Source organism: Onychostoma macrolepis, chromosome 11 (genome assembly GCF_012432095.1).
Source record: "Onychostoma macrolepis isolate SWU-2019 chromosome 11, ASM1243209v1, whole genome shotgun sequence".
NCBI lineage: Eukaryota > Metazoa > Chordata > Actinopteri > Cypriniformes > Cyprinidae > Onychostoma > Onychostoma macrolepis.
In genome coordinates this window covers 5,017,766-5,043,413 of record NC_081165.1, presented here as the reverse complement: position 1 = coordinate 5,043,413, position 25,648 = coordinate 5,017,766, and the positions used below count along the sequence as shown (strand labels likewise).

Genomic DNA, 25,648 nt, shown 5'->3' with positions numbered 1-25,648 from the left:
CTTCATCATTTATTTTTTAATTATTGCCTTAGCTTCTCCTTTACCAGAGGGAATATTTATAATATTGCTCACCCTGGTTGATTTCTTTGCTATTTTGTCAGCTTTCTCATTCCCTTTTATATTTACATGAGCAGCTACCCAGCAGAATCTCACATCTATCTGAAGCCTCCACAATCTAAATAAATTTGGATGGATTTCTAGCATTAAATCTTCTCTATTAGATTTCATATTTTGAATACTGTAAAGGGCTGCTACAGAGCCAACACAACATACTCTGGTTTTACTTCCTCCACCCACTGCAACCCTACAATAATCGCCATCATCTCTGCCGTATAAACTGACAACTGATCAGGTCATCTTTTCCCAGTACTTGCATTCAATCTTGGTATATTCCTATTTTCCCTATTTTCTTCATCTTTAGATCCATCTGTATAAATATCTAAATAACTGTAAAATTTGCTTTTTATGTACTGACTTGCCATGTATCCTTTCTCACTCTCTTCCCATTTATCTTTTAGTTCCATTATATTTAAATCTACCTCAGTTTTTGGAAACAACCAAATAGGGATATTACTAATAGGAGTAGGAGTGTTAAAACAAATACTGTCTAATCTATATTCCTCTGATTTAGCCTTTGTTACCCATCCAAAACCATTACCTTGAAAAGAGTTGTACTCCCAACATTCTTTAACCTTTGTGTGGTGTTCATATTTTTCTTACTTTGCCAGTGTTCGTGGGTCTGGTGGACCCGCTGCATTTTTGGGTTTTTAATTCAGCACAATTAAACATGTTATGTTAAAATACTCAACAGATGTTTACTTTATCCCAATTACAAGCAATATAAACAGCATATATGGTTGACATTTGCCCTGTACCTTTGTTAGATCACATTTATGAATTAAAGTGCTACAACCTTGTGCAGGATCGGCAGGGGCATAAACACAAAACTCACACTCTTACAGACTCTCTCTCTCTCTCACACATACACATACACACACAAACACACATACACATACTAATAGCAGGCCCAGACAATAGGAGGACAGAGTGAAGGTACACAGGACCTAAAATTTCCACTCTTTTATTTACCCCGGGTCCAGTGGACCCGAACACCCTGTATGTAATATAACTGTGGGGATTTATGAAAATTTGTTCTCATAAATGTTCTTCACAGAAAATGAGCCAAGGCCAATGAGTCTGAGTTTGAAAAAATGATTAATCGTATCATTTTTCTATTGACAAAAAGTGAAAACGGGTCCCACAGACCCGAACACCATACAAGGTTTAATAACACTATTGGTCGTGTTTTCATTACCACATCCACGTAAGCGACACCAGTATGTAAGCATGAGTTTATCTCTTCTCAGGTCTGAGGGCACTTCTCCTAACTCTGCCTGCATTGCCTTAGTTGGTGTTGATCTCATCGCACCAGAACAAATCCTCAAAGCTTTATTAATAACTTTATCCATTTTCATTAAATGTGTTTTCGCTGCTGCTGCTTTGTACACAAAGCATCCGTAATCTATTGTTGACCTCATTAGAGCCCTTTAAATATACATCAGTGATTGTTTATCTGCTCCCCAGTCTTTCCCAACTAATGCTCTCATTAAGTTTATAACTTTCTTACATTTTGATTCCACCTTTTCCATTTGTACTTTCCATTTGATCTAACCACATAGCCAAATATTTAAAACAGTCTACTGTTTCCATATTGTGACCATATAACTTCAAGTTCTGTTTGTCTATCCCTTTCTTCCTGGTAAATAATATATGACAAGATTTACTTGGAGAAAGCTTAAAGCCCCAACTGTATGACCATTATTCTACTTTTCTCATTGCTTCCTTGATTTTACTTATCACACCTATGGGATCTCGTCCTCTTACCCAAATGGCCCCATCATCTGCATACAAAGCTGACCCAACTATTCTATCCAAATTCATAAAAATATCATTAATCATAACATTAAATAGCACTGGATTTATAACGCTTCATTGTGGAATTCCATTAATAATTTCAAATTCCTCAGACACTTCTGATCCCACTTTAACTCTAAATCTTCTTTCTGATAAAAAAATCTAAAACCCAACTATAAAACCTGCCACTTATTCCAATCTTATTTAGTTTGGGAACATTAGTCATCACAGATAAGACACTATAAAGTGCATTCGAAAAATGCATTCTCTTGTTTTAAGTTCAGTGTTACTCTAATATAATTTATTTACTATTTTTCGCCATTTTCACTCTAATTTATAATACATTTTTTTGCAACCACTACACTGGTAACCAAACAGTTGACGGAAGCCATTGACTGCCATGGAAAATAAATAAATAAATAAATGCGGTAACACTTTAGAATAGGGAACACTTATTAACTATGACTTTTCCCTCCATAAATTCCTGATTTGCTGCTTATTAATAGTTAGTGTGGTAGTTGTTAAGTTTAGGTATTGGGTAGGATTAGGGATGTAGAATAAGGTCATGTAGAATAAGGCATTAATATGTGCTTAATTACTACTAATAAACGGCTAATATTCTAGTAACATGCATGCTAATAAGCAACTAGTTAAGAGACCCTAAAATAAAGTGTTACCGTAAATGCATACATACATGGGTGTTTCTGCAACTACGGGCACTTTTGACTCTCCAAAATTTAGAAAAAATCAACCCCTGTCAATTTTAATTTTAACCATCAGAGTCTGTAATACTTATATCAAGGTAAATAAAATTGCATGGAGTCATTAAGATTTTAATCTGGAACATGTTTATTTTTTTTATGTTTTTCAACAAAATGTCCTAACCGCAACGTTACAATAATGTTCATTATATACATTTTTCTTTTTTTAATTTCTATAAAAATATAATATTCCAATATTCCAGTTTTGTAAATACTGATATTAAAAAAATAAATAAATAAATTAAAAAATATGGAAAAAAATTAAATAAAGCAGAGCGGCGGTAATGACATCTTGTGTTGGTGAGGACACAATGTTAAAGTGCCATGAAATCAAAAACAGGCTACTGTTCTGTGTAAAAGATAGTAGTTTTGCAGTAAAGAACTCAAACTGTTTTTCATGTTTAAAAAAATATTATCTCCTAAAGTTGATGTGTTTGTTGCAACAACTGATTTGAGACATGCAGTACTTTGTGTTTTGCACTCTGGTTTCTTTTATTTCTCCTCCACTGCCTTCTTTTCAGATTTTCCCCTCTTTTTGCTAGCTGGGAGACACTCTTCATCTGCCCATTTTCCTTTTTCTTTTTGTAACATTCTGTTTCCTTCTGCAGATACTCTGCGCACCTCTCTGGGACTTTTCTCATTTCCTCTCTGCATTTTTTGCTCTTATTGTCGATGAATTTGGTCTCATCTAGGGTTACAAAATGTCATGTTTAAATATAATTTACAATAGACTGAATATTTGTAATTTAATATACAGTAAACCTTGAACTTGTCTCTACCTCAACACAAGGTCTTTACCGCAACATCTAAATTTGCTCTCGCTAAAGACATGTTGCGGAAATGACATTTTTGCTAATATTGCAGCTAGCAAGGTACATTAGTTTTGACTCTTAGCATCTTAATATACATGAATTAAACTGTAATATACATTTATTTTTTAAATGCAGTTCAAAGTACAGAATTACTAAGCTGTTTAGTATGGACACACAATAAATACTGACACAGAAAAAATCATATTTACCTTATATTTTTGGGATCTTGTGAGTGAGGTAGTGAGGTGGCCCAATCTGTCAGCAATGTGCTCACGTGCTAATTTCTGTTTCCACAGAAACAAGACTTGTTTGTCTTTAGGCGCGTTCGACTTTAAGCGGCGCTGCGCAGAATGGTCAGTGTATGACATCAAAGTACCGCGAGAGCGACAAGAGAGCAGATGGATCCTGATGCTTTCCAATGGCTCTCGCTGTACTTTGATGTCATACACACACGGACCATTCTGCGCAGCGCCGCTTAAAGTCGAACTCGCCTTTTGATTAAATGTCATAATAAAAAATAAAAGCCTTTTTTTCATTGTTGCGGTAAAGACTCAAAAGTGTGGGACAGGCACATTTAGTTGAAAAAATCATAAAAATTATCAGTGTAGCCTACACAGTCCGTAGAACAGGAAGAAGGAGGCGGGAACTGGCAAACATTTAAACACTTTAATAATAAAATAAACACAAAACTGAAAATCAAGCGGCAGCCCCTCGCGGACGACTGCAGCACACAAAACACAAAATAAAAGTCCAGGCCTGGTCCTCTCTCGTCTTTCACTGTCGTCGCTCCTCCTTTTGGTGCGTTCAAGTCATGTCATCGTATTTACGAGTTGAACGCACATGAACGCCACCACAAAGTCGTTATTAGGAGTGGGAAACTCGACATTTTCTTTAAGCCCTGAGTTTCCGAGTTGGGGGCGTGTCAGTTAAAAAACGTGTCGGACGCAGCCAAAGACTATATGCAGCGTCGGTAAAGTTGTTGAAATTAATAAAATGATTATTTTTTTGTAATGTACAATAAAACTATATAAGTTACACATACAAAATATGATACTATTGTGTAATTATAATAGAATATATTATAATTATAAAGTTTAGCCTACATCACCTTCATAAATTAAATGAAAACAGAAAGAAAAAAAACAAACACACAATGGTGCACATTCTTCATTTATTATTTTGTAGATGTAGAGTTTAAAAATAAATAGTTGAATTGTATGTAGAAAAGTTAAATCGCCATCTTGTTCTGACCAAGTGACTTGAACGCACCCGACGTCGTAACAAGGACTTGTCAACGTAACGCAGCATTTTATCCTTCCGGTGCTCCTCCGTGGGACTCGAGACCGGTGAGTGGCGCAGGTGTCGCTCATTATCATGAACTCCACCGGCCTCGCTCCGTCACAATCAGTAAATAATACAAAAACTATTAAGATGCTGTAAATTAATATGAATATTAAACAATTCCATTTGAAATAATGTCAAATTGTGATTCAGTGCATTGTGACCAGAGTTGGACATGAACAAAACTGGTGTTGGAGCTTTGCTTCATAATTTTATATTAAATCACATTAATCATTAATTATATTTTTTGTCAAGGTGTAATGACACTGTGAACATATTTATAAAGCATCATGATAAATTTAACATAAATCTAAAATGTCACTGCTAAAGTGCCCATAGTTGCAGAAACACCCAAATACATAGCCTACATACCATGGAAGTCAATGGCTACTTTAAACTGTTTAGTTACCAACATTCTTCAAAATGTCTTATTTTGTGTTCAGCAGAAGAAAGAAACTGCTCTATTTACTGTATGCTATTTAATGTAAACAGATTTTACATTTTGGCACTGGACGTTTCAATATTTTATTTTGTGCTTGTTCAGGTTTTGCTTGAGCCATGTTACATTTTTCTGAATTTTATACAAATATATAATACTTACTTATATTTTCAAACATTGCCATTTCAGTGTCCTGTGTGTGTAGTAAGCTACAGCACATAACGATTATGAATCAAGGCTCCTGCGAGGCAAAATGGGTCCTTATATGTAGGCTAAAACATTGTGTAAATTCCATGCATGCCACACGTGTGCGTTCGCTGAAACCACGTTCTCCGGAAGTGTAAAATCCCTTTATAAACTCCAGTCGGTGGAAGGTTGGGCGTAATGTAGCCTGTATGCATGACTCTATTGAACCGGTTCTAGTGATTCAAAAACATACAGTGCTTCCAGTATAACCAGAATCACGAGCAAATGACTCTTATGATTCGGTTATTTTAATGAATCATTCCCTCATGAACTCGAGTACTGTTTTGGAGCACCATGTTAAAAATCTCTCCGTTGTAAGGTATACATTTAATTAGGTTGAATCGGGCTGTACAGACCGAGGTTGACGCTCTCACCTCGCATACCTCGTTTTCGGTAAGTATAAGACTAAAAGACAGATTTGTCCATTTATTTGTTTTAAATGCATCAGTGGGCTATCGACAATGACCTAAGTAAAATTCTGGAACAGCCCTGTAAATATAACTAGACCGTCGTTTTGCCTGTCAGGAACCTAACTACATAACAACAACCCGTCTACAGTATATATAATATAATATATATATATATATATATATATATATATATATATATATATATGTATATATAAGTTCAAATATGTGATGTATGAAGACATAAACGTAAAGACCCATCAAGTTTAAATAAAATATTTAGCCTATTTTTACAGCTCTATACAAGCTGTACAAAATGAAAATGAAACTAAAACGGTCGTTTCAGTCTTCAAGACACAAAAGTTACCACATAAAATCATAGTCAATGGACAAATGAAGGAACCCCGAACTGAAAAGAATCTGTAAACAAAAAAGAAATTGCAACAGCCCTACTGTCAGGCCTCTGTGGTGTGTGTCATGTGTTCCCGCCTCTTGTGTCCATATTTGATCATGTTCCTGTCCTTGTTAAGTTCGATTATTAGTTCATTCTTGTCCAGCTGTGTTTTAGTCATTATCTGTTATTGTCACGTGTATTTAGTTCAGTTAGTTTTCGTCTGGTCTACTCGTTACTCCCCGGTGTTCCTGTCTGTCTCAGCCTTGCCTTGTCTTGCCCTGATCTCTACATTAAAGACTGTGTTTCTGAGTTACATCCTCGTCTCCGTGTTCCTCGTTCCTCCCCGCTGTGTGCACCGTGACACCTACACACCAAACAATATCAGCTTGGTTGGGTCTCAAATTACTTTTCTATATTATAAAATATATGGTAACACTTTATAATAACTGCACACTATGAATCATTAGTTAAGCATTGTTAAATAGTCAGTTCATCCTTTATAAAGCATTGTCCCAACATTAAAAGTCAGTAGTAAGCAATTTGTAAATACAGCTATAAATGTTTTGTTCTTGAGCATATCTATAATGTTTACTAATTGTATTTTCATACTTTAACAATCAATTTATAATTTCTAAATTATTACGTTATTTACAATCCAGTTACTAACCAGTTGTTAGTGGTTCATAAGATCATTTAAGTGTAAGTAAATGATTATTAAACTATTTAAATATACATTTATAAATCTTATTTAGACAAATGAAAATAGTTTCTCAGTGTGTTAATAAATGCTTTATTAAAACATATTACTGCTGTAATTCATGATTAAGTCAGGTAGTTATAAAACATTTAGTAGTTGCCAGCCACCTATTTTAGTGAGCTCATCTAAAGTGAGGACTATTTATATCTTGTAAAGCATTTACAATGGAGATTTAAAGGTTCAGTTATCTCCCAAACAGACAAGTTAAACAAACACAACACAGAGGGATACAGAACACAGAAATATATATTTTTTTCAAGATGCAAACAATTAAACTGTACAACTGTACACTTGATAAAAAGTGAAAAATAACTTCTGCAATTTCATAGAAAAAAATAATAATAAAAATTCAAGTGTACAGTTGTACAGTTTCTTTTTATTAATATTATTATTTGCATCTTGAAATAAATATTTATGAGTTCTGTATCCCTCTGTGTTGTGTTTGTTTATTTTTTCTGTTAGAAAGATAACTGTCACAAATTCGGTTCATGGACTTCCGCCCAATTACCACCAGAGGTCACCCTTCCATCATATTGACTCTCACACCACACAGACTGTTGCACGTCACTCTGGACTGCATTTCCCATCATCCATTGCACTGATTGCACACAGCTGTAACCAATCACACACATACTATATTACACCCACTCAGGTCCTTCTCAAACTGCATAGTATTGTTTAGCATTTATCGCTCTCCTAGTGATAGCTACATTACGGAGCCATTCCGTGTTTTCTGAGTCTAAGTCTAGTTTATCCTGTTTATTGCCTGAGTCATTCGTGTCTTGATTCTAGCCTGTGTATCTCGTTTCTTGTCTGTTCTCTGCCCGCCCAGAAGTTTATAGCCTGCCTTGGATATCTCTCTCTCTCTCGCCTTGTCATTTGGACTCTGTTTGCCCCTGTCTGGACTATTATCGTGTACCTGGATTATCTCTCTTTGTTTTGCTCCCTGGATCATGTTCGCCGCCAATCGACTCCGTCTGTTCACTGGACTGCTCTTGTGTTTTGCCCGTGCCATACCTGTTTGCTGGTGTTTCGACTCTACCTGTCTTTTTGACCACGTCTCTGTCCAATAAAGCTTGCAAATCCGCACGTCTCTCGTTTCATTTGCCCTGTTACAATAACTTAGCCTTTAAATCTCCTTTGTAATAAATATGCTTATAAATCAAGAACAAGGCATTTATAGCTGTATTTATAATCTGCTTACTACTGACTATTAATGTTGGGATAAATGCTTTATAAAGGATGAACTGACTATTTACTAATGCTTACCTAATGATTCATAGCATGCAGTTATTATGTATCTGATATAAATAAAAGTCGTTGTCTAATATCAGCATTATCTAACTTTTGAAATTTAATTTATTTATATACATATATGTAAATAAAACAATTACACTGAACAAAATTATAAACACAACACTTTTGTTTTTGCCCCCATTTTTCATGAGCTGAACCACACAAAAGGCCTATTTCTCTCAAATATTGTTCATAAATCTGTCTAAATCTGTGTTAGTGAGCACTTCTCCTTTGCTGAGATACTCCATCCACCTCACAGGTGTGGCATATCAAGATACTGATTAGACAGCATGATTATTGCACAGGTGTGCCTTAGGCTGGCCACAATAAAAGGCCACTCTAAAATGTGCAGTTTTACTGTATTGGGGGGGTCCAGGGGAGTCCAAAACCAGTCAGTATCTGGTGTGACCACTATTTGCCTCACGCAGTGCAACACATCTCCTTCGCATAGAGTTGATCAGGTTGTTGATTGTGGCCTGTGAAATGTTGGTCCACTCCTCTTCAATGGCGGTGCGAAGTTGCTGGATATTGGCAGGAACTGGAACACGCTGTCGAATACACCGATCCAGAGCATCCCAAACATGCTCAATGGGTGACATGTCCGGTGAGTATGCTAGCCATGCAAGAACTGGGATGTTTTCAGCTTCCAGGAATTGTGTACAGACCCTTGCAACATGGGGCCGTGCATTATCATGCTGCAACATGAGGTGATGGTCGTGGATGAATGGCACAACAATGGGCCTCAGGATCTCGTCACGGTATCTCTGTGCATTCAAAATGCCATCAATAAAATGCACCTGTGTTCGTTGTCCATAACATATGCCTGCCCATACCATAACCCCACCGCCACCATGGGCCACTCGATGCACAATGTTGACATCAGCAAACCGCTCACCCACACGACGCCATACACGCTGTCCGCCATCTGCCCTGTACAGTGAAAACCGGGATTCATCCGTGAAGAGAACACCTCTCCAAAGTGCCAGACGCCATCGAATGTGAGCATTTGCCCACTCAAGTCGGTTACGACGACGAACTGCAGTCAGGTCGAGACCCCGATGAGGACGACGAGCATGCAGATGAGCTTCCCTGAGACGGTTTCTGACAGTTTGTGCAGAAATTCTTTGGTTATGCAAACCGATTGTTGCAGCAGCTGTCCAGGTGGCTGGTCTCAGACGATCTTGGAGGTGAAGATGCTGGGTGTGGAGGTCCTGGGCTGGTGTGGTTACACGTGGTCTGCGGTTGTGAGGCCGGTTGGATGTACTGCCAAATTCTCTGAAACGCCTTTGGAGACGGCTTATGATAAAGAAATGAACATTCAATTCAATGCAAATAACTTTAAGTTTTATGCTTCAGTCACTAAAGTTAGATGTAGTGTAGAGGTAATTATATGGTAACACTTTATTTTAGGGCCCTTTAACTAGTTGCTAATTAGCATGCATATTACTAGAATATTAGCCATTTATTAGTAGTAATTAAGCACATATTAATGCCTTATTCTACATGACCTTATTCTACATCCCTAATCCTACGCAACACCTAAACTTAACAACTACCGCACTAACTATTAATAAGCAGCAAATTAGGAATTTACTGAGGGAAAGTCAAAGTGTTCCCTATTCTAAAGTGTTACCAATTATATTTATTCATATTTGGATGAATTCTGTTCAGAAATGAGCATCCCCATGCCCTACTCACTCCAGCTTTTCATGATGGTAGGCAACAGCATGGTGTCAATCACCTGTTGTATGTTGTTAGGAATCTCTTTATTGCTCTTAATTTATTTGCTGTTTAATTTTGCAGTCTCTTTACTGGACCTTAGAGGTAGTCATGTTTAGCTATCATAAACACATTTTAATCATGATAACTCTCTGAATAGTTTTAGTGGTGAACTAGATCGGCTGCCGCAGATCAATTATTGAAACTTGTACTGTCAAGACACGCCCTTTCATTTTTGTCTTTTATGACTAGTCCCACAGTGTTCTGGAATGTTCCAGAAACCACTAGAATATTACAGAATGCTACAGTGTTCCCATCCTAGCAATAGCAAAATATCTTCAAAAACAAACCATGCAAAATTAGTACAAAAACCTCAATGACCTTCAATGATAGAAGGTCTCAAATTTACCTGACCTAAATATTTACCAAAACAGTGATGAAAATAAATAGTACAATAATAATTAGCAGCACAAAACTACAGAAGAACCATAAAAAAAATATGTGAAACAAATATTTGTTGTGTTATTGTCACGAATCCAGTCGGCACTTCCATTCACCCTCCACCAGAGGTCACTCGCTCACCACATGGACTTCACACCATACATAACACTAGACTTCATTTCCCATCATCCAACACTGATCACAGCTGTCACCAATCACTCATTGCACTAATCACACGCACACCTGATCCCACGCACATACTGATCACACGCTTTATAAGCCTTGGACTTTCTCTGCCTCTCTGCCGAGTATTGTATGCGTTTACCGCTCTCATAGCCGTAGCTACTCTACTGAGCCTCTGTTAGTTTTCCTAGTTTTGCCCTGCCTGTTTTTCCCGTGTTTGTTTCTAGCCCGAGTTCCTTGGATTAACCCTTGCCTTGCCGTTTGGACACTGTTTGCACCCCTATTGGACTCTAGCCCGTTTTACCTGGATTATCTCTCTGCCTAGCCCCTCTGGATACTGGTTGTCGATCGTCGACCTTCGCTTGCCCTAGGATTACTCTTTGTCTTGTCCCTGCCATACCTGTTTGCCATTGTTTTGACCCTGCCTGTATTTATGACCATGCCTTTAAATAAAAGCTTGCACATGGATCCGCACGTCTCACGTCTCGTCAGCCATGTTACAGAATACTCGGCCACACCAGGATCCAGCAGCTTTTCTAACGGACCTTTGTCAGGTATGGACCCCTTCAGTCAGCTGCTTGACCTGCGTCAGGGGAGATTATCCATTGAGGAGTATGTCATTCAGTTTTGTGTGCTTTCTGACAAAGTACCATTTGACGAAGTGGTTCTAAAAGACATTTTTCGTTTTGGACTAAGTGAACCCATAAAGTCATGGTTACCTGAGGGAAAATTTAATGTTAGTTTAAGGGATTTTATGGACTATGCTTTGCGGTGTGCTGGCTCTTTGTTTACTGTGGGTGTCGCGGAAGAGGAACGCGACGCTGCGTCGGTGACTGAAATGGCAGACGTACCAGCGTGCACTCACGAAATGGCGGCGACAGTTGAGCCCATTCACAAAATGGTGGCCACAAGAACACCCCATCAGGTCACTGCTGCCATTCACGGGTCAAGCCAAATCACAGCTGCTCGTCCAGAGTCACAGCAGCACGACACAGCTGCTCGCCCAGGGTCACAGCAGCACGACACAGCTGCTCGCCCAGGGTCACAGCAGCACGACACAGCTGCTCGCCCAGGGTCACAGCAGCACGACACAGCTGCTCGCCCAGAGTCACAGCAGCGACACAGCTGCTCGCCCAGAGTCACAGCAGCACGACACAGCTGCTCGCCCAGAGTCACAGCAGCACGACACAGCTGCTCGCCCAGAGTCACAGCAGCACGACACAGCTGCTCGCCCAGAGTCACAGCAGCACGACACAGCTGCTCGCCCAGAGTCACAGCAGCACGCGACACAGCTGCTCGCCCAGAGTCACAGCAGCACGCGACACAGCTGCTCGCCCAGAGTCACAGCAGCACGACACAGCTGCTCGCCCAGAGTCACAGCAGCACGACACAGCTGCTCGCCCAGAGTCACAGCAGCACGACACAGCTGCTCGCCCAGAGTCACAGCAGCACGACACAGCTGCTCGCCCAGAGTCACAGCAGCACGACACAGCTGCTCGCCCAGAGTCACAGCAGCACACAGCTGCTCGCCCAGAGTCACAGCAGCACGTCACAGCTGTTCGCCCAGAGTCACAGCAGCACGTCACAGCTGCTCGTCCAGAGTCACTTCACGTCTCAGCTGATCTCCTAAGGTCAAGTCACGTCACAGCTGCTCGTCCAGAGTCACAGCAGCACGTCACGGCTGCTCGTCCAGAGTCACAGCAGCACGCCACGGCTGCTCGCCCAGAGTCACAGCAGCACGCCACGGCTGCTCGCCCAGAGTCACAGCAGCACGCCACGGCTGCTCGCCCAGAGTCACAGCAGCACGCCACGGCTGCTCGCCCAGAGTCACAGCAGCACGCCACGGCTGCTCGCCCAGAGTCACAGCAACGCGTCACGGCTGCTCGTCCAGAGTCACAGCAGCACGCGTCTCAGCTGTTCACGCCACGGCTGCTCGCCCAGAGTCACAGCAGCACGCGTCACGGCTGCTCGTCCAGAGTCACAGCACGCCACGGCTGCTCGTCCAGAAGTCACAGCAGCACGCCACGGCTGCTCGCCCAGAGTCACAGCAGCACGCCACGGCTGCTCGTCCAGAGTCACAGCAGCACGCCACGGCTGCTGCGTCCAGAGTCACAGCAGCACGCGTCACGGCTGCTCGTCCAGAGTCACAGCAGCACGCCACGGCTGCTCGTCCAGAGTCACAGCAACGCGTCACGGCTGCTCGTCAGAGTCACAGCAGCACGTCACGGCTGCTCGTCCAGAGTCACAGCAGCACGTCCACGGCTGCTCGCCCAGAGTCACAGCAGCACGCCACGGCTGCTCGCCCAGAGTCACAGCAGCACGCCACGCTGCTCGCCCAGAGTCACAGCAGCACGCCACGGCTGCTCGTCCAGAAGTCACAGCAGCACGCCACGGCTGCTCGTCCAGAGTCACAGCAGCACGTCACGGCTGCTCGTCCAGAGTCACAGCAGCACGTCACGGCTGCTCGTCCAGAGTCACAGCAGCACGTCACGGCTGCTCGTCCAGAGTCACAGCAGCACGTCACGGCTGCTCGTCCAGAGTCACAGCAGCACGCCACGGCTGCTCGCCCAGGGTCACAGCAGCACGTCTCAGCTGTTCACGCCACGGCTGCTCGTCCAGAGTCACAGCAGCACGCGTCACGGCTGCTCGTCCAGAGTCACAGCAGCACGCCACGGCTGCTCGTCCAGAGTCACAGCAGCACGCCACGGCTGCTCGTCCAGAGTCACAGCAGCACGTCACAGCTGCTCGTCCAGAGTCACAGCAGCACGTCTCAGCTGTTCACGTCACGGCTGACCTTCCAGAGTCGCAGCCCGTCACGGCTGACCTTCCAGAGTCGCAGCCCATCACGGCTGACCTTCCAGAGTCACTTCATGTCCGGGCTGACACACCCAGATTATCAAGGTCAGTCTTCCACTATCCCAATTTGATGTCTAGTTTGAGGGATGTACCGCTGGTGTCTGCACGCACTGCTGGTATCCCCAAACCAACTCACACTAACCCTCCTGTTATTATGCATATTCCCCTGTCCGAGGCACTTCCCCTGATGGGAATCGCTTTGTGTTGCGTTTGGGCTGCGTACACCACCGCAGAACTGCCCGAGGTGGCGGCACACGCTGCAGAACCTCCAGAAGCGGCGGGGCTCGCCTCAGCCCCTGGTATGGTGGTGGCGCCCTGCAATGTTCTCTCGGTCTGTCGAGTTGCGGTCGAGGAGACCGTTACCGCTGTAGAACCTCCAGAGGTGGCGGCAACCGCTGCAGAACCTCCGGAGGTGTCTGTGGCATCCACTCACCAACTCTCGTCTTGCTCTGCCACGGCCACAGAGGCCGTCCTTGATTCCTCATCCTGTCCTGTTTCGGCCAAGGAGGCCGTCCCTGAACTCTCGTCCTGCCCTGTCACGGCTATGGAGGCTGTCTGTGAATGCTCTGCCTGTCCTGTCGCAGCCAGAAGGGCTGTCAATGAACTCTCGTTCTGTCCTGTCACGGCTAGGGAGGCCGTCAATGAACTCTCGTCCTGTCCTGTCGCAGCCAGAAGGGCTGTCCCTGAACTCACGTTCTGTTCTGTCACGGCTATGGAGGCCGTCAGTGAACTCTCGTTCTGTCCTGTCACGGCTAAGGAGGCCGTCAATGAACTCTCGTTCTGTTCTGTCACGGCTATGGAGGCCGTCAATGAACTCTCGTTCTGTTCTGTCACGGCTATGGAGGCCGTCAATGAACTCTCGTTCTGTCCTGCCACGGCTATGGAGGCCGTCAGTGAACTCTCGTTCTATCCTGTCACAGCTATGGAGACTAATTATAAACTTCCTATGTTCCCTACCTCAGTCCTTGTGTCTGTGCATGTTCTGTCTCCTCCTTGTGTCTCCATTCTCCCTAGTTCCCAGGCTCTGCTGTGGGTTCCTGATCCGTCGTGGTGGGCTCCTGCTCTATCTGCTCTACCGTGGTGGTCTTCGGGTCCGTCTGCTCCGCTCTGGTCTTCTGCTCCACCTGTTCCACCCGCTCCGCTGTGGTGGTCCACTATCTGGCTCTGGTGGTTTTCTGCACCGCCCTGGTGGGCTCCTGCTCTATCTGCGCCGCCGTGGTGGTCTGCTGTCTGGCTCTGGTGGTCTTCTGCACTGCCGTGGAGATCTTCTGGTCCGCCCTGGTGGGCTCCAGTCCCGCCTGCTCCGCCCTGGCTTCCTGCTCTACCTCGGTCCCAGATCACTCCGCTTCCACAAGGACCTGGCCCTCCATCCCTCCCCCTGTTCCGCCTCCGCTCCACCTCCCTCCTGGATTATAGACTGTGTGGAGCGTCTGGAAGCCGCTCTTAGGGGGGGGGGCTCTGTCACAAATCCAGTCGGCACTTCCATTCACCCTCCACCAGAGGTCACTCGCTCACCACATGGACTTCACACCATACATAACACTGGACTTAATTTCCCATCATCCAACACTGATCACAGCTGTCACCAATCACTCATTGCACTAATCACACGCACACCTGATCCCACGCACATACTGATCACACGCTTTATAAGCCTTGGACTTTCTCTGCCTCTCTGCCGAGTATTGTATGCGTTTACCGCTCTCATAGCCGTAGCTACTCTACTGAGCCCCTGTTAGTTTTCCTAGTTTTGCCCTGCCTGTTTTTCCCGTGTTTGTTTCTAGCCCGTGTTCCCTGGATTAACCCTTGCCTTGCCGTTTGGACACTGTTTGCACCCCTATTGGACTCTAGCCCGTTTTACCTGGATTATCTCTCTGCCTAGCCCCTCTGGATACTGGTTGTCGATCGTCGACCTTCGCTTGCCCTAGGATTACTCTGTCTTGTCCCTGCCATACCTGTTTGCCATTGTTTCGACCCTGCCTGTATTTATGACCATGCCTTTAAATAAAAGCTTGCACATGGATCCGCACGTCTCGCGTCTCGTCAGCCATGTTACAGTTATATGTAAAAAATAACAGGACTAACCTAATTCCCAATTTCACGAGTCCTTTAAGAAAACTGTCTAATGTTCTCCACAATCTTATTTGTCCTCTCGCTGCTGGTGCTGAACAGGATTTTTATCTTACTTTATCTCATATTTCAAAAGTAACAATTTGTTTTTGGAGCATTTAACAATACTGCGTATTAATAAAAAAAGTTTTACTTTATTCATTTATTTAAATCCAAAGTTTGCTTTTAGGATGTTAGCCAGTAGATGTTGATGATGACTATGTAAGTAACAGTTAGAATTCATTAATGAATCGCATATAACGTAAGAGATTAACGATTATAGATAATATTATCAAAGCATCACTGAGACTTGAGTTTTTATACAAGTTATTTGTATTAGTTTGGTAAGATATAATTGTTGTGTAGAACTGACACATCAATTAACTGTAAGATTATTATGTGTTTCTAAGGTCCTTCCCACATTGTGTTTGTGCTTGTGGTGTTGGTAAAATTGCCTCGTAGAATGGAGGTATAGTCAATTAAATTGATGAGTTAGATGTAATTAGTTGATTCATGAAAATTATTCTCACCCAAAATATGCACTATTCGGTACCGTTACAAAATGGTTGTGTTAGTACATTTAGCTTCCATTTTGTGATTTGTATATATGATATTTGACCCAGGATTTAAAAGTACACACACGCTGAAAAAAAATTAAACAAATTGGCAGCTAAAGTTACAGAGAGCAGAACAAAAGTTTATTATTTTAAATTAATTAAATGAGTAAACTTCATTTAATAAAAGCATTTGGAAACATAATGGCATTGATATGACAAATTAACAATTCAATCAAAACGTTAATGTCATAATTTCAATATTCAACTGAAAAGTTGTTCGTACATTAATATTTTACATTTTTGATGTTGTCAAAATGTCAACATTGTACGTTTGGATGCTGTCAGTATGTCAGTATTGTACGTTTCAGTGTCTATGCAAATGTAAGGAAATGTAAGGTATGTTTGGTAGAACCACACTTTATGTAAAAATACATACAAATCCCTTTGGATTGACCTGTACTGCTCCCATAAGTTTGCAGGTTCAAGTCCGGTCTGCTTCATGCCCTGATCTCATTCCTTGTCTCTGTCCACTGTCCTGTCCATTAAAAGCTTAAATAAAACGTAGGGTTAACTGAACAATAAACTCTTATCCAGACATATTGATTTGAACTATATAAAGATATTTATATGTATTATATTTTATTGTTATGTTTCATTATGGTTTTTGTTTTTGAATGTTAGGACCCAGCCCACCTCTGGATGACATCACAATGGATCGAACACACTTACAGTCAGAAGAGGTACTGACTAATAACTAGAGCTTGAGCCACAGGGCCATTATCATACCAGAATATCAGTAATTTCATATTCATGAACAATTAAATGCCAAAACATACTGAGCCTATTATTTTTTAATTTTTTAATTAGAATACATATAAAATATTATTATTTTACATTTTTTTGCTCCCAATCTTTATATCTGTTGTCTGGTGTTTATCTGTTATAGTCTTCCTATTCACAGTTTAGAGTTCAAACTCATTCCCTCCCTCAGTATTTTAAGAGTTGAGGATGGACTACTGTGTCTGACCCTGGTGTAGTTTATAGTCTGCACTTGCTGCTCTTCTGCATAAAATAGTTTTATTTTGAGAAATTTTTACTTATACTCCACTACATTCCAAAGCACAACATCATACTTTTTACTCCACTGCATTTCTTAAAAACATGTACATTCCTTGTTATTTTGAACTGAGTCACGATAGCGGTGTCCGATTCGTGAATGAGCTGATTCAGTGAACCTGTTGAAAATCGGTTTGCAAATCGCACTGAGATTCATTCACAAATTGGACTGATAAAATTGCAGCTGTTCTCGAGTCAACAACTCACTGATTCAAATGATCAGAGCGAGTCAATTCAGTTTGGTGGATTAACAAGACAGAGTTAAAATGAGCCAAGAATGGGAAATCCTCTGAGCTTGAGTGTGTGCGACTGATGGCGCAAAAAGTAAGTTACTAATGCTGAATTTTAGGATTTATTACTGTAAATGAAAATCATATTTAGGTCACTGTTAGGACTGTCAGTTGTTTGTGAACTAAATCTGCTGTAAAAGGGTGAGATGTTTAAGCCTGCTTAATGAAATGCTTGAAAGTGGTTTTAGGCAAAAACGGAAGGTCAAGGTAGTATTTATTTAGTCTCCCTTAGGAGAAATTTGTGTTGGATAAGAGAACCGCTGCACATCAACACATAAAAAAACCCCAAAAAACATACAACATTAATTCCATCCGGACAGCCAAATCTCTCACAATCTTAGTATGTTTGCATGTTCTTCTTACACATTTTGTCCTATGTGAGGTTTGAGATTTGTCACAGAATTGTGAGATAAAAAGTCGCAATAACTTTTTTTTTTTTTTTAAATTCAGTGGCGGAAACGGGCTTCCATAGACATCTGATATTGTTTAAAGCACATTTAGTTTTTTCCTAATTTTTTCACCCACGTATTTGCACACTTGAAATATCCATAACACAAATACATATTTTAATATATTTAATGTTTTGATAGTGTATGACAAGCACCCCTTTGAGCAGTAGGGTTAAATAAAAGCTAATATAAATTGGTTACACTTTATTTCGATAGTCCACTTTAGACATTCTACTAACTATAAGTAACTTTGTAACTACACGTCAACTACATGTCAACTAATTCTCATTAATTTGCAACTACATGTCAACTAATTCTCATTAATTACTAACTCTCAGAGTAGACTGTTAGGGTAGGTTTAGGGTTAGTAGAATAAGTTGACATATACTTGCAAAGTTTCTAATACTCAGTATGTTGTATATTGTGGACCCATCAAAATAAAGTGTTAGAAGATATTAAGCAGACAGCCTTCTAATACTCTAATGACTGCTAGTTGACATGTACAGTAGTTGCAAAGTTACTTACTGTTAGTAGAATGTCTAAAGTGGACTATCGAAATAAAGTGTTACCTATAAATTTGTTAAATATAAAAGTATAGAAGTTCAAGATAAAATACTTTTGTACTTTTAACCACAAAACTTAAACATAACAGAAACTCTTTTGAATGTCAAACATAACAACATTAAACACTAGCATAAAATAACATTTAAACTCATAAAATAACTTTTATTATAACAGGTATTTATTAATTTACGTCTCGGGTTACGTACGTAACCATGGTTCCCCATGCCATCAACATGACCAGTGTCTGAAGCATGTGTGAAAACACTACAATCCATTGGACTGCACAGCCTGTGATGTCATTAGCAGGATGCCTGGGAATATAAGAGGGCACCTGTAATGCACGTCATCAACTTCTTTGTCTGAAGGAGATGTGAAACAGGCAGGACCAAGGCATGGCAAGGGGACGCAGTGTCTCGTTCCCTCTTGGGGAACCATGGTTACATGCGTAACCTGAGACGTTCCCCTTCAAGGGGATTTGCACCACATCCTCTAGTGGACACTATGGAGAACAAAATACCCACTGGTGAAAGAGCACCAAAAATAGTGACGGGTGGGGGAAGGGTTAGTTCAGACCAAAGACAGTTAAAAAAAACAAAAACAAAAAACTTTGGGGAAATGGGGAACCCAACTAACACTAATATTTTAAGGAGGGACATCCCATTCAGCCAAGTTGAGAACACAACTATCCTCAAACAGCAATGTTCCTAATGGCATTGGGCCATCTACTTGAAACCCTAATGTAGGGGAGACAGCCTAAAGCATGTTAGCCTAATGATGTCACGGGCTGTGCGTTCTTCAAATATCAGTCATCCTGATGGCATTCCCCATAGTGTCCACTAGATGATTCAGTGTGAGTTCCCTTGAAGGAGAAATTTATATTGTGGCAAAAGGCCCCCTGAATTATTTTTTAGAGTGTTCATGTAAAATTGAAAGAAGTACTTTATACTTTTACTGGAGTAATATTTTATTAGGGTTTCTGTACTTTTACTCTCAAGCACTTGATTTGTGTACTTCATCCTGGAATTCATACATGTGAGTTTGCTTTAATAATTTTTCCCTGTAACAGGACATTTACACAGCTGGTGATGAAATGCCACAACCCTCAGCACCACTGGATATAGCTAAATTTAAAATAAAAGTGGACTGGACAGAACCATTTCCAGAGAGATGGAGAGCAAGATTACATAAAGCCCTTCAGAGCTGGTTATCCAGACTGGAAGGGAAACCATCTGTCCACAGCATTAAACTCATGGATGATCCATCCTGGGCAGAAGTGCAGATAACACCATCGACAGGTGAGATATATAACAGAGAAACAGACTGACAGAAAGAGAGACAAAAAGGGGAACAGACAATAACACTTATGGTTAGTCAGACAATCTCAGACTGATAACATGAATGGTAACTGTTAACATTTGTAGCATACCTTGCAGCCATTGTTTGATGAACTTTTCAATCTCTCCATCTGATGCACTGGCAGTACTTGCAGTTCTTCGCCCTGATTTAAAAAACAAACAAACAAACAAAAAAGATCAGTCGCAAAACTATAGACTGTTACCAATCCAGTTTCTTTCAACATCAACAAAATACATCTTTACACTGCAAAGGTGGAACAGAAGTTTGCATTCATGGCATTTATGCTTATTTATACAGACTATTTAATGCTGTTCATGTACATGTATTTACACACAAGATGCATAATTCAAACAAATGAATAAACAACCTATTAGAGGTTGAAGCTGAATTATCATCACACTTATTATTGTTGATGATTGCTCTTGATATTGTAATAGTAATCATTACTGTAGATTAATAGAGTGCTTCTGTGGTGGAAAAAAGCATGTCATATTCTGGCTACAGATGACACAATAAGAATCGTTTATGAATTCATTTGAAAATTAAGACTTCACTTTGGTTAGTTTAGTAGCTGGTGTCATGCAGAGAGTAGCTTCAACTAGCTCCAAAACACCTGTCTGGAATTTTTTAGTAATCCTGAAAACATTGATAAGCTCATTCAGGTGTGTTTAATTAGGGTTGAAGCTAAACTCTACCACTGTCTGTCACAGCATTTGTGGGGAGAGGGGGCACAACACAAAGAAAATCAATCTCAAAACACATTAAAAAAATAGAAGCAAACAGGGTATACACACAACCATAAGTAGTGACGAGATCGAACAACAACTAAAGACACAGAGGGCTTGAAATAGACAAGGTAATCAACTCAAAGGCAAGGCAGGTGTGCAAATTAACTAATGAATGACAGGAACACAAGGAAAACTAGGTCACAGGACAAAACCCCCCCACCCACTTGTCCCGATGGCCATCAAGGAGACATGGTCTTCACTGAGGATCTGTCTCTGGCGCTCATCTAGTTGCCCTGATCTCTGCTGACATTCATGTTTCAATCATTTTACTTTTATGTCGTATTGTGTTATATTCTACAGAACATAAAAACATCCTCACATTGTACAAAATTTACATACAATAATATTCAAAATGTTTCACTCGATTTCAAACATTTTAGTCTGGAAATATATTTTGGGAAAAACCCAACTAGTAAATGTATCAAGTTTATGTCACAATAATACAATAATTACTAATGCAAGTAATAAAAGACTGACTCACCAGAATGATATCCTCCACTGGCTCAAGCCGCACGTTGCATTGCGTTCTTTTTCTGGGTAAAAATTAGTTTTGCCTATGTCATGAAAAGAGGTAAATCTGGCCCTGCCCAAAGCAGTGGGCAGCCACTTTTACTGCAGCTCCCGGGAAGCAGTTGGCCTTGCTTGCGGGTCTCACCTCAGTCCTGGTATCGAGGGTGGAAGAGGGCGCTGGTCATTCACTCCCCCCACCTTCAATCCCTGCTGGTACCAAGACTCAAACCCCTTGACCTTTGGGTTACAAGTCCGAATCTCTCATCATTAGGCCATAGTTCTTTAAAGGGGTCATCGGATGCGACATGCACTTTTACAAGTTGTTTCAACTGATATGTGTGCTGGCAGTGTGTGTACACAACCACCCTATAATGATGAAGATCCACCCAAGTGTTTTTTTTTATCTCGTTATCATTTCCCCTTTCTCATATCAAGCCATTCTCACACATTTGTGTGACGTCACACAGACTCAGGCCCCTCCCACTATTGTTTTGATCGACACTAGTGTTTTACCTTAGACCCGCCCTGAGTGAGCTGTCATTCAGTCTGCCATTTTTTCGACCCCGGAGCAGGAGTAGACAAGAATGGCTCCTAAGCGATTGAGGTGTTTTGTTGTTGGATGTAATAATCAGGCATGTTGGCTGGCCAATCAAGCACAGTAATATCGTAGTCAGCAAACCTCTTGGAAGTGGTTTTGGCACTGTGGGCAGGTGCTAAAGTCCTGCTGGAAAAGGAAATCAGCATCTCCATAAAGCTTGTCAGCAGATGGAAGCATAAAGTGCTCCAAAATCTGCTGGTAGACGGCTGCATTGACTTTGGACTGGATAAAACACAATGGACCAACATCAGAAGACGTCACGGCACCCCAAATCATCACTGACTTTGGAAACTTCACACTGGACTTCAAGCAGCTTGGATTATGTGCCTCTCCAGTCTTCCTCCAGACCTTGATTTTTCCAAATGAAATGCAAAATTTACTTTTATCTGAAAAGAGGACTTTGGACCACTGAGCAATAGTTCAGTTATTTTTCTCCTTAAGCCAGGTAAGATGCTTCTGATGTTGTTTATTTTTCAGAAGTGGCTTGGTAGCCCTTTTCCTGAAGACGTCTGAGCGTGGTGACTCTTGATGCACTGACTCCAGCTTCAGTCCATTCCTTGTGAAGCTCTCCCAAGTGTTTGAATCGGTTTTGCTTGACAGTATCCTCAAGCTTGCGGTTATCCCTGTTGCTTGTGCATCTTTTCCTACCCAATTTATTCATTCTAGTCAACTTTGCATTTAATATGCTTTGATACAGCACTCTGTGAACAGCCACCCCTTTCAGTAATGAACTTCTGTGACTTACCCTGTTTGTGGAGGGTTTCAATGATTGTCTTCTGGACCGTTGCCAAGTCAGCAGTCTTCCCCATTATTGTGGTTTCAAAGAACAAGAGATACCCGGAATTTATACTGTAGGGATGGTCATTTAATGAAACTGAAATGTAAATATTCTAATATTTTGAGATACTGGATTTTTAACTTTCATGAGCTGTAAGCTCTAATCATCAAAATAAAAAAATAAAAAAATTAAAAAAACTTTTCAAATGTTTTACTTGTAATGAATCTAGAATATATGCAAAGTTTCACTTTTTGAAATAAGTTATAAAAAAATAACTTTTCCACGATATTCAAATTTTTTTTAGATGCACCTGTATATTTATTTATTTATTTTTTAAAACATTTTTAAACATTTGAAATATATACTGTATATAACCTCCTTATTTTTCTATGTAGCTCGACAAGCTTTAAAAAAGCTCAGGTCGATACCTTTGATTTTTAAACATGAAAATAAGGAAGTGACTGCATGGATTTGTCCAGATGAAACACAATGTGTGACAGCATCATGCAAGACATCCATGTCATACAAGATCGGATTTCCATTACCAAAGGTATCGTGTTTACTTGTACAGAATTATGGCAAAGGGCCCAGTCATCTGATCAGTTTATTCATCAGTCTTGATTGCCGAGAGCATAACCATCTAAAACTGCCTGACCTACAATTTACACTAGTAAATGCTAAACTACTTGTGTTCAAACTGTTAGTACAGTAGTAGTTGCAACAACAACAACAATAATAATAATAATAATAATAATGATGATGATGATGATGTGTAGCAATCATTTGGTAATGTAATTATTTTATTTTAACTGTGGGTAAAAACATCTTTAATAAAATCTTATCACATGTTTTTAGGTAAACAGTTCTATACCTGTGACTTCTACAGAATCAGAAGAAGGTGAGGACGCTGCTGCAGCTAATAGTGCTCCAAATCAAACTGAGACCACTAAACCTGCCCTTGAAATCACTGTCCCCCTCTATCCATACTGGTACATGCATCATGCTTACAGAAAGGAACTGAAACAATTTGAGAAACAGCATGGAGTCTGTATTTCTGCAGAAGTGTCAGTCTCAATCAAACATATCCAGAGCTCGAACCCTGATTCTGTGTCTAAAACCACTGAGGACTTTCAGAAACTAGTTAAAGGATGTGTGGATACTTTTAGTGATGCTGCTATTAATCATAACGTGGATTCAGATATTGTGAAGGAGGCACTTAATGCCGTCCAGTCAGAGAAGGAAAAGATTATGTTCACCATGTCTGCCAGTGACTGTCTGTTCTTTGGACCAAAGAAATTTACAGACACGATTAAAAGAGAGACAACAAGACTGGAACAAAAATTTAAGGAGAAACGTCTGATGAACCTATTTGATGATAAGATGACAAGACAAGAGAAACTGATTGGTTACTCAGGGGAAATTCCTCATGCAAGAGGATTCAGATGGAATCAGATGCCTGATTATGGTCCAGGAGCAGTGGGTGGAGCAGGACGGGATGAGGGAGTGAATTTTAGAGTGCGAGGCGAAACAGATACTGGTTTCAATGAACAATCAAAAAACGATTCTAAACATGACAGTAAAGGTGCTCATGCTGAAGAGGAGACGTGCCCTATTTGTATGGACAACTTCACTGACAAGATAAAACTGAAATGTGGGCATGAATTCTGTCAGGAATGTATAAGAATGTCAGTGGAGAGTCTGGGATCCATCTGTCCTGTGTGTAAGGAAGTGTTTGGGAAATTGGAGGGAAACCAACCGGATGGAACAATGACTGTAAGAAAGAGTAGATCGAGTCTCCCTGGATATCCACACTGTGACACTATTGAAATCACCTACAACATACCCAGTGGTATTCAAACGGTAAGAATATGTACAACTGATTTAAAAAAAAAATTTTTTAAGTACACTCCGTACACATTGAATTGTTTGTGATTACATAGGGACAAAATACAGCTGATGATGAAATCTGTGTTGTAGTGAATGTACTCCATTTAACTATATGCTGGAACCATTTTTGACAAATGCACACTAAAGCTGCTTTGTGTTTATATTCCTGGCTTGCAGAGGACAGCATGATAATGTATCCCATCACTTTGACTTAATGGGTCCTATTCTAACTAGTGGTCGACCGATATTGGTGTTTTGACAGCTGATGCTGATATCTTGGAAAGCAGGGTGGCCGATATAAAGCCAATATAATTTTATTTATTTTAATTCATATTTAAGAAATTTGAAATAATTTGAAAATGGATTAAAAAATAAATGTGTAAAATAAACATACTTATACTTTAAATGACAAAGTATTTTTCACAAAGAAATATATATTTAATAAAATATAATTAAAAAGAAAGTAAACACTGTAACCAACAGGGCACTCAGTAATCTGGGAAGTTTGTGTGCATTGGGAATCATATTTTTTCAAATGAAGCCAAGGTAACACTTATTTTACAAACATCACACAGTGAAAATGACATGAATATGACATTGGGCAAAAGCATGAAGCGCAGCATAATTTGAAATCACGAGTTTAAAGTTTGTCGATCGCGTGTCTCCAGTGAAGCTGAACACTCCTCCTGTTCGCATTCAATTCACACGGACCGACCGACATGCGGAGTAAACACGATCATGCAGGATACAAATGCACACTTCACAAGAACTCACAACTGGATTGGACTAAGTTTGCAAGGTTTTTTAAATTAAAAGTTTATTAGTTATTCAAAGATCTGTTTAAATCATATAAATGCGTATTTGCTGAATGCCGTGGCTATATATCGGTCGACCAAATTTTAACGATCTAAGCGCATGGTCTGAAGCACATGGCACAGGTGCACTTAGGGCATGTCAGAATCCACTTTTGCTAGTTTAACGACGGAAAAAAATGGTTGGTCCGCCCGGTGCATGGACTAAAAGGGTTGTACCTATTCTCTTAATGAGTCATGGGTGTGTTTTGGGCATAACATGCAATAA

The 25,648-nt window shown here is 40.7% G+C and overlaps 1 protein-coding gene across 2 annotated transcripts in view; it reads left to right on the top strand.

Moving 5' to 3' along the window:
• The first annotated feature begins 5,033 nt into the window (after window positions 1-5,033).
• Window positions 5,034-25,648, top strand: part of dtx3lb.3 (deltex E3 ubiquitin ligase 3L b, tandem duplicate 3) — a 28,072-nt gene continuing 7,457 nt past the window's right edge. Inside the window, exons 1-5 of one of the 2 annotated variants that reach the window (XM_058792475.1) lie at window positions 5,034-5,906; window positions 16,914-16,972; window positions 19,718-19,946; window positions 23,077-23,231; window positions 23,537-24,541. In XM_058792475.1, the coding sequence (XP_058648458.1) occupies window positions 16,943-16,972; window positions 19,718-19,946; window positions 23,077-23,231; window positions 23,537-24,541 (1,419 nt within the window). In that variant the 5' untranslated portion in view covers window positions 5,034-5,906; window positions 16,914-16,942. Of the gene's footprint in view, window positions 5,907-16,913; window positions 16,973-19,717; window positions 19,947-23,076; window positions 23,232-23,536; window positions 24,542-25,648 lie in introns of those variants that run through there. The other variant, XM_058792476.1, reaches the window with a different exon arrangement.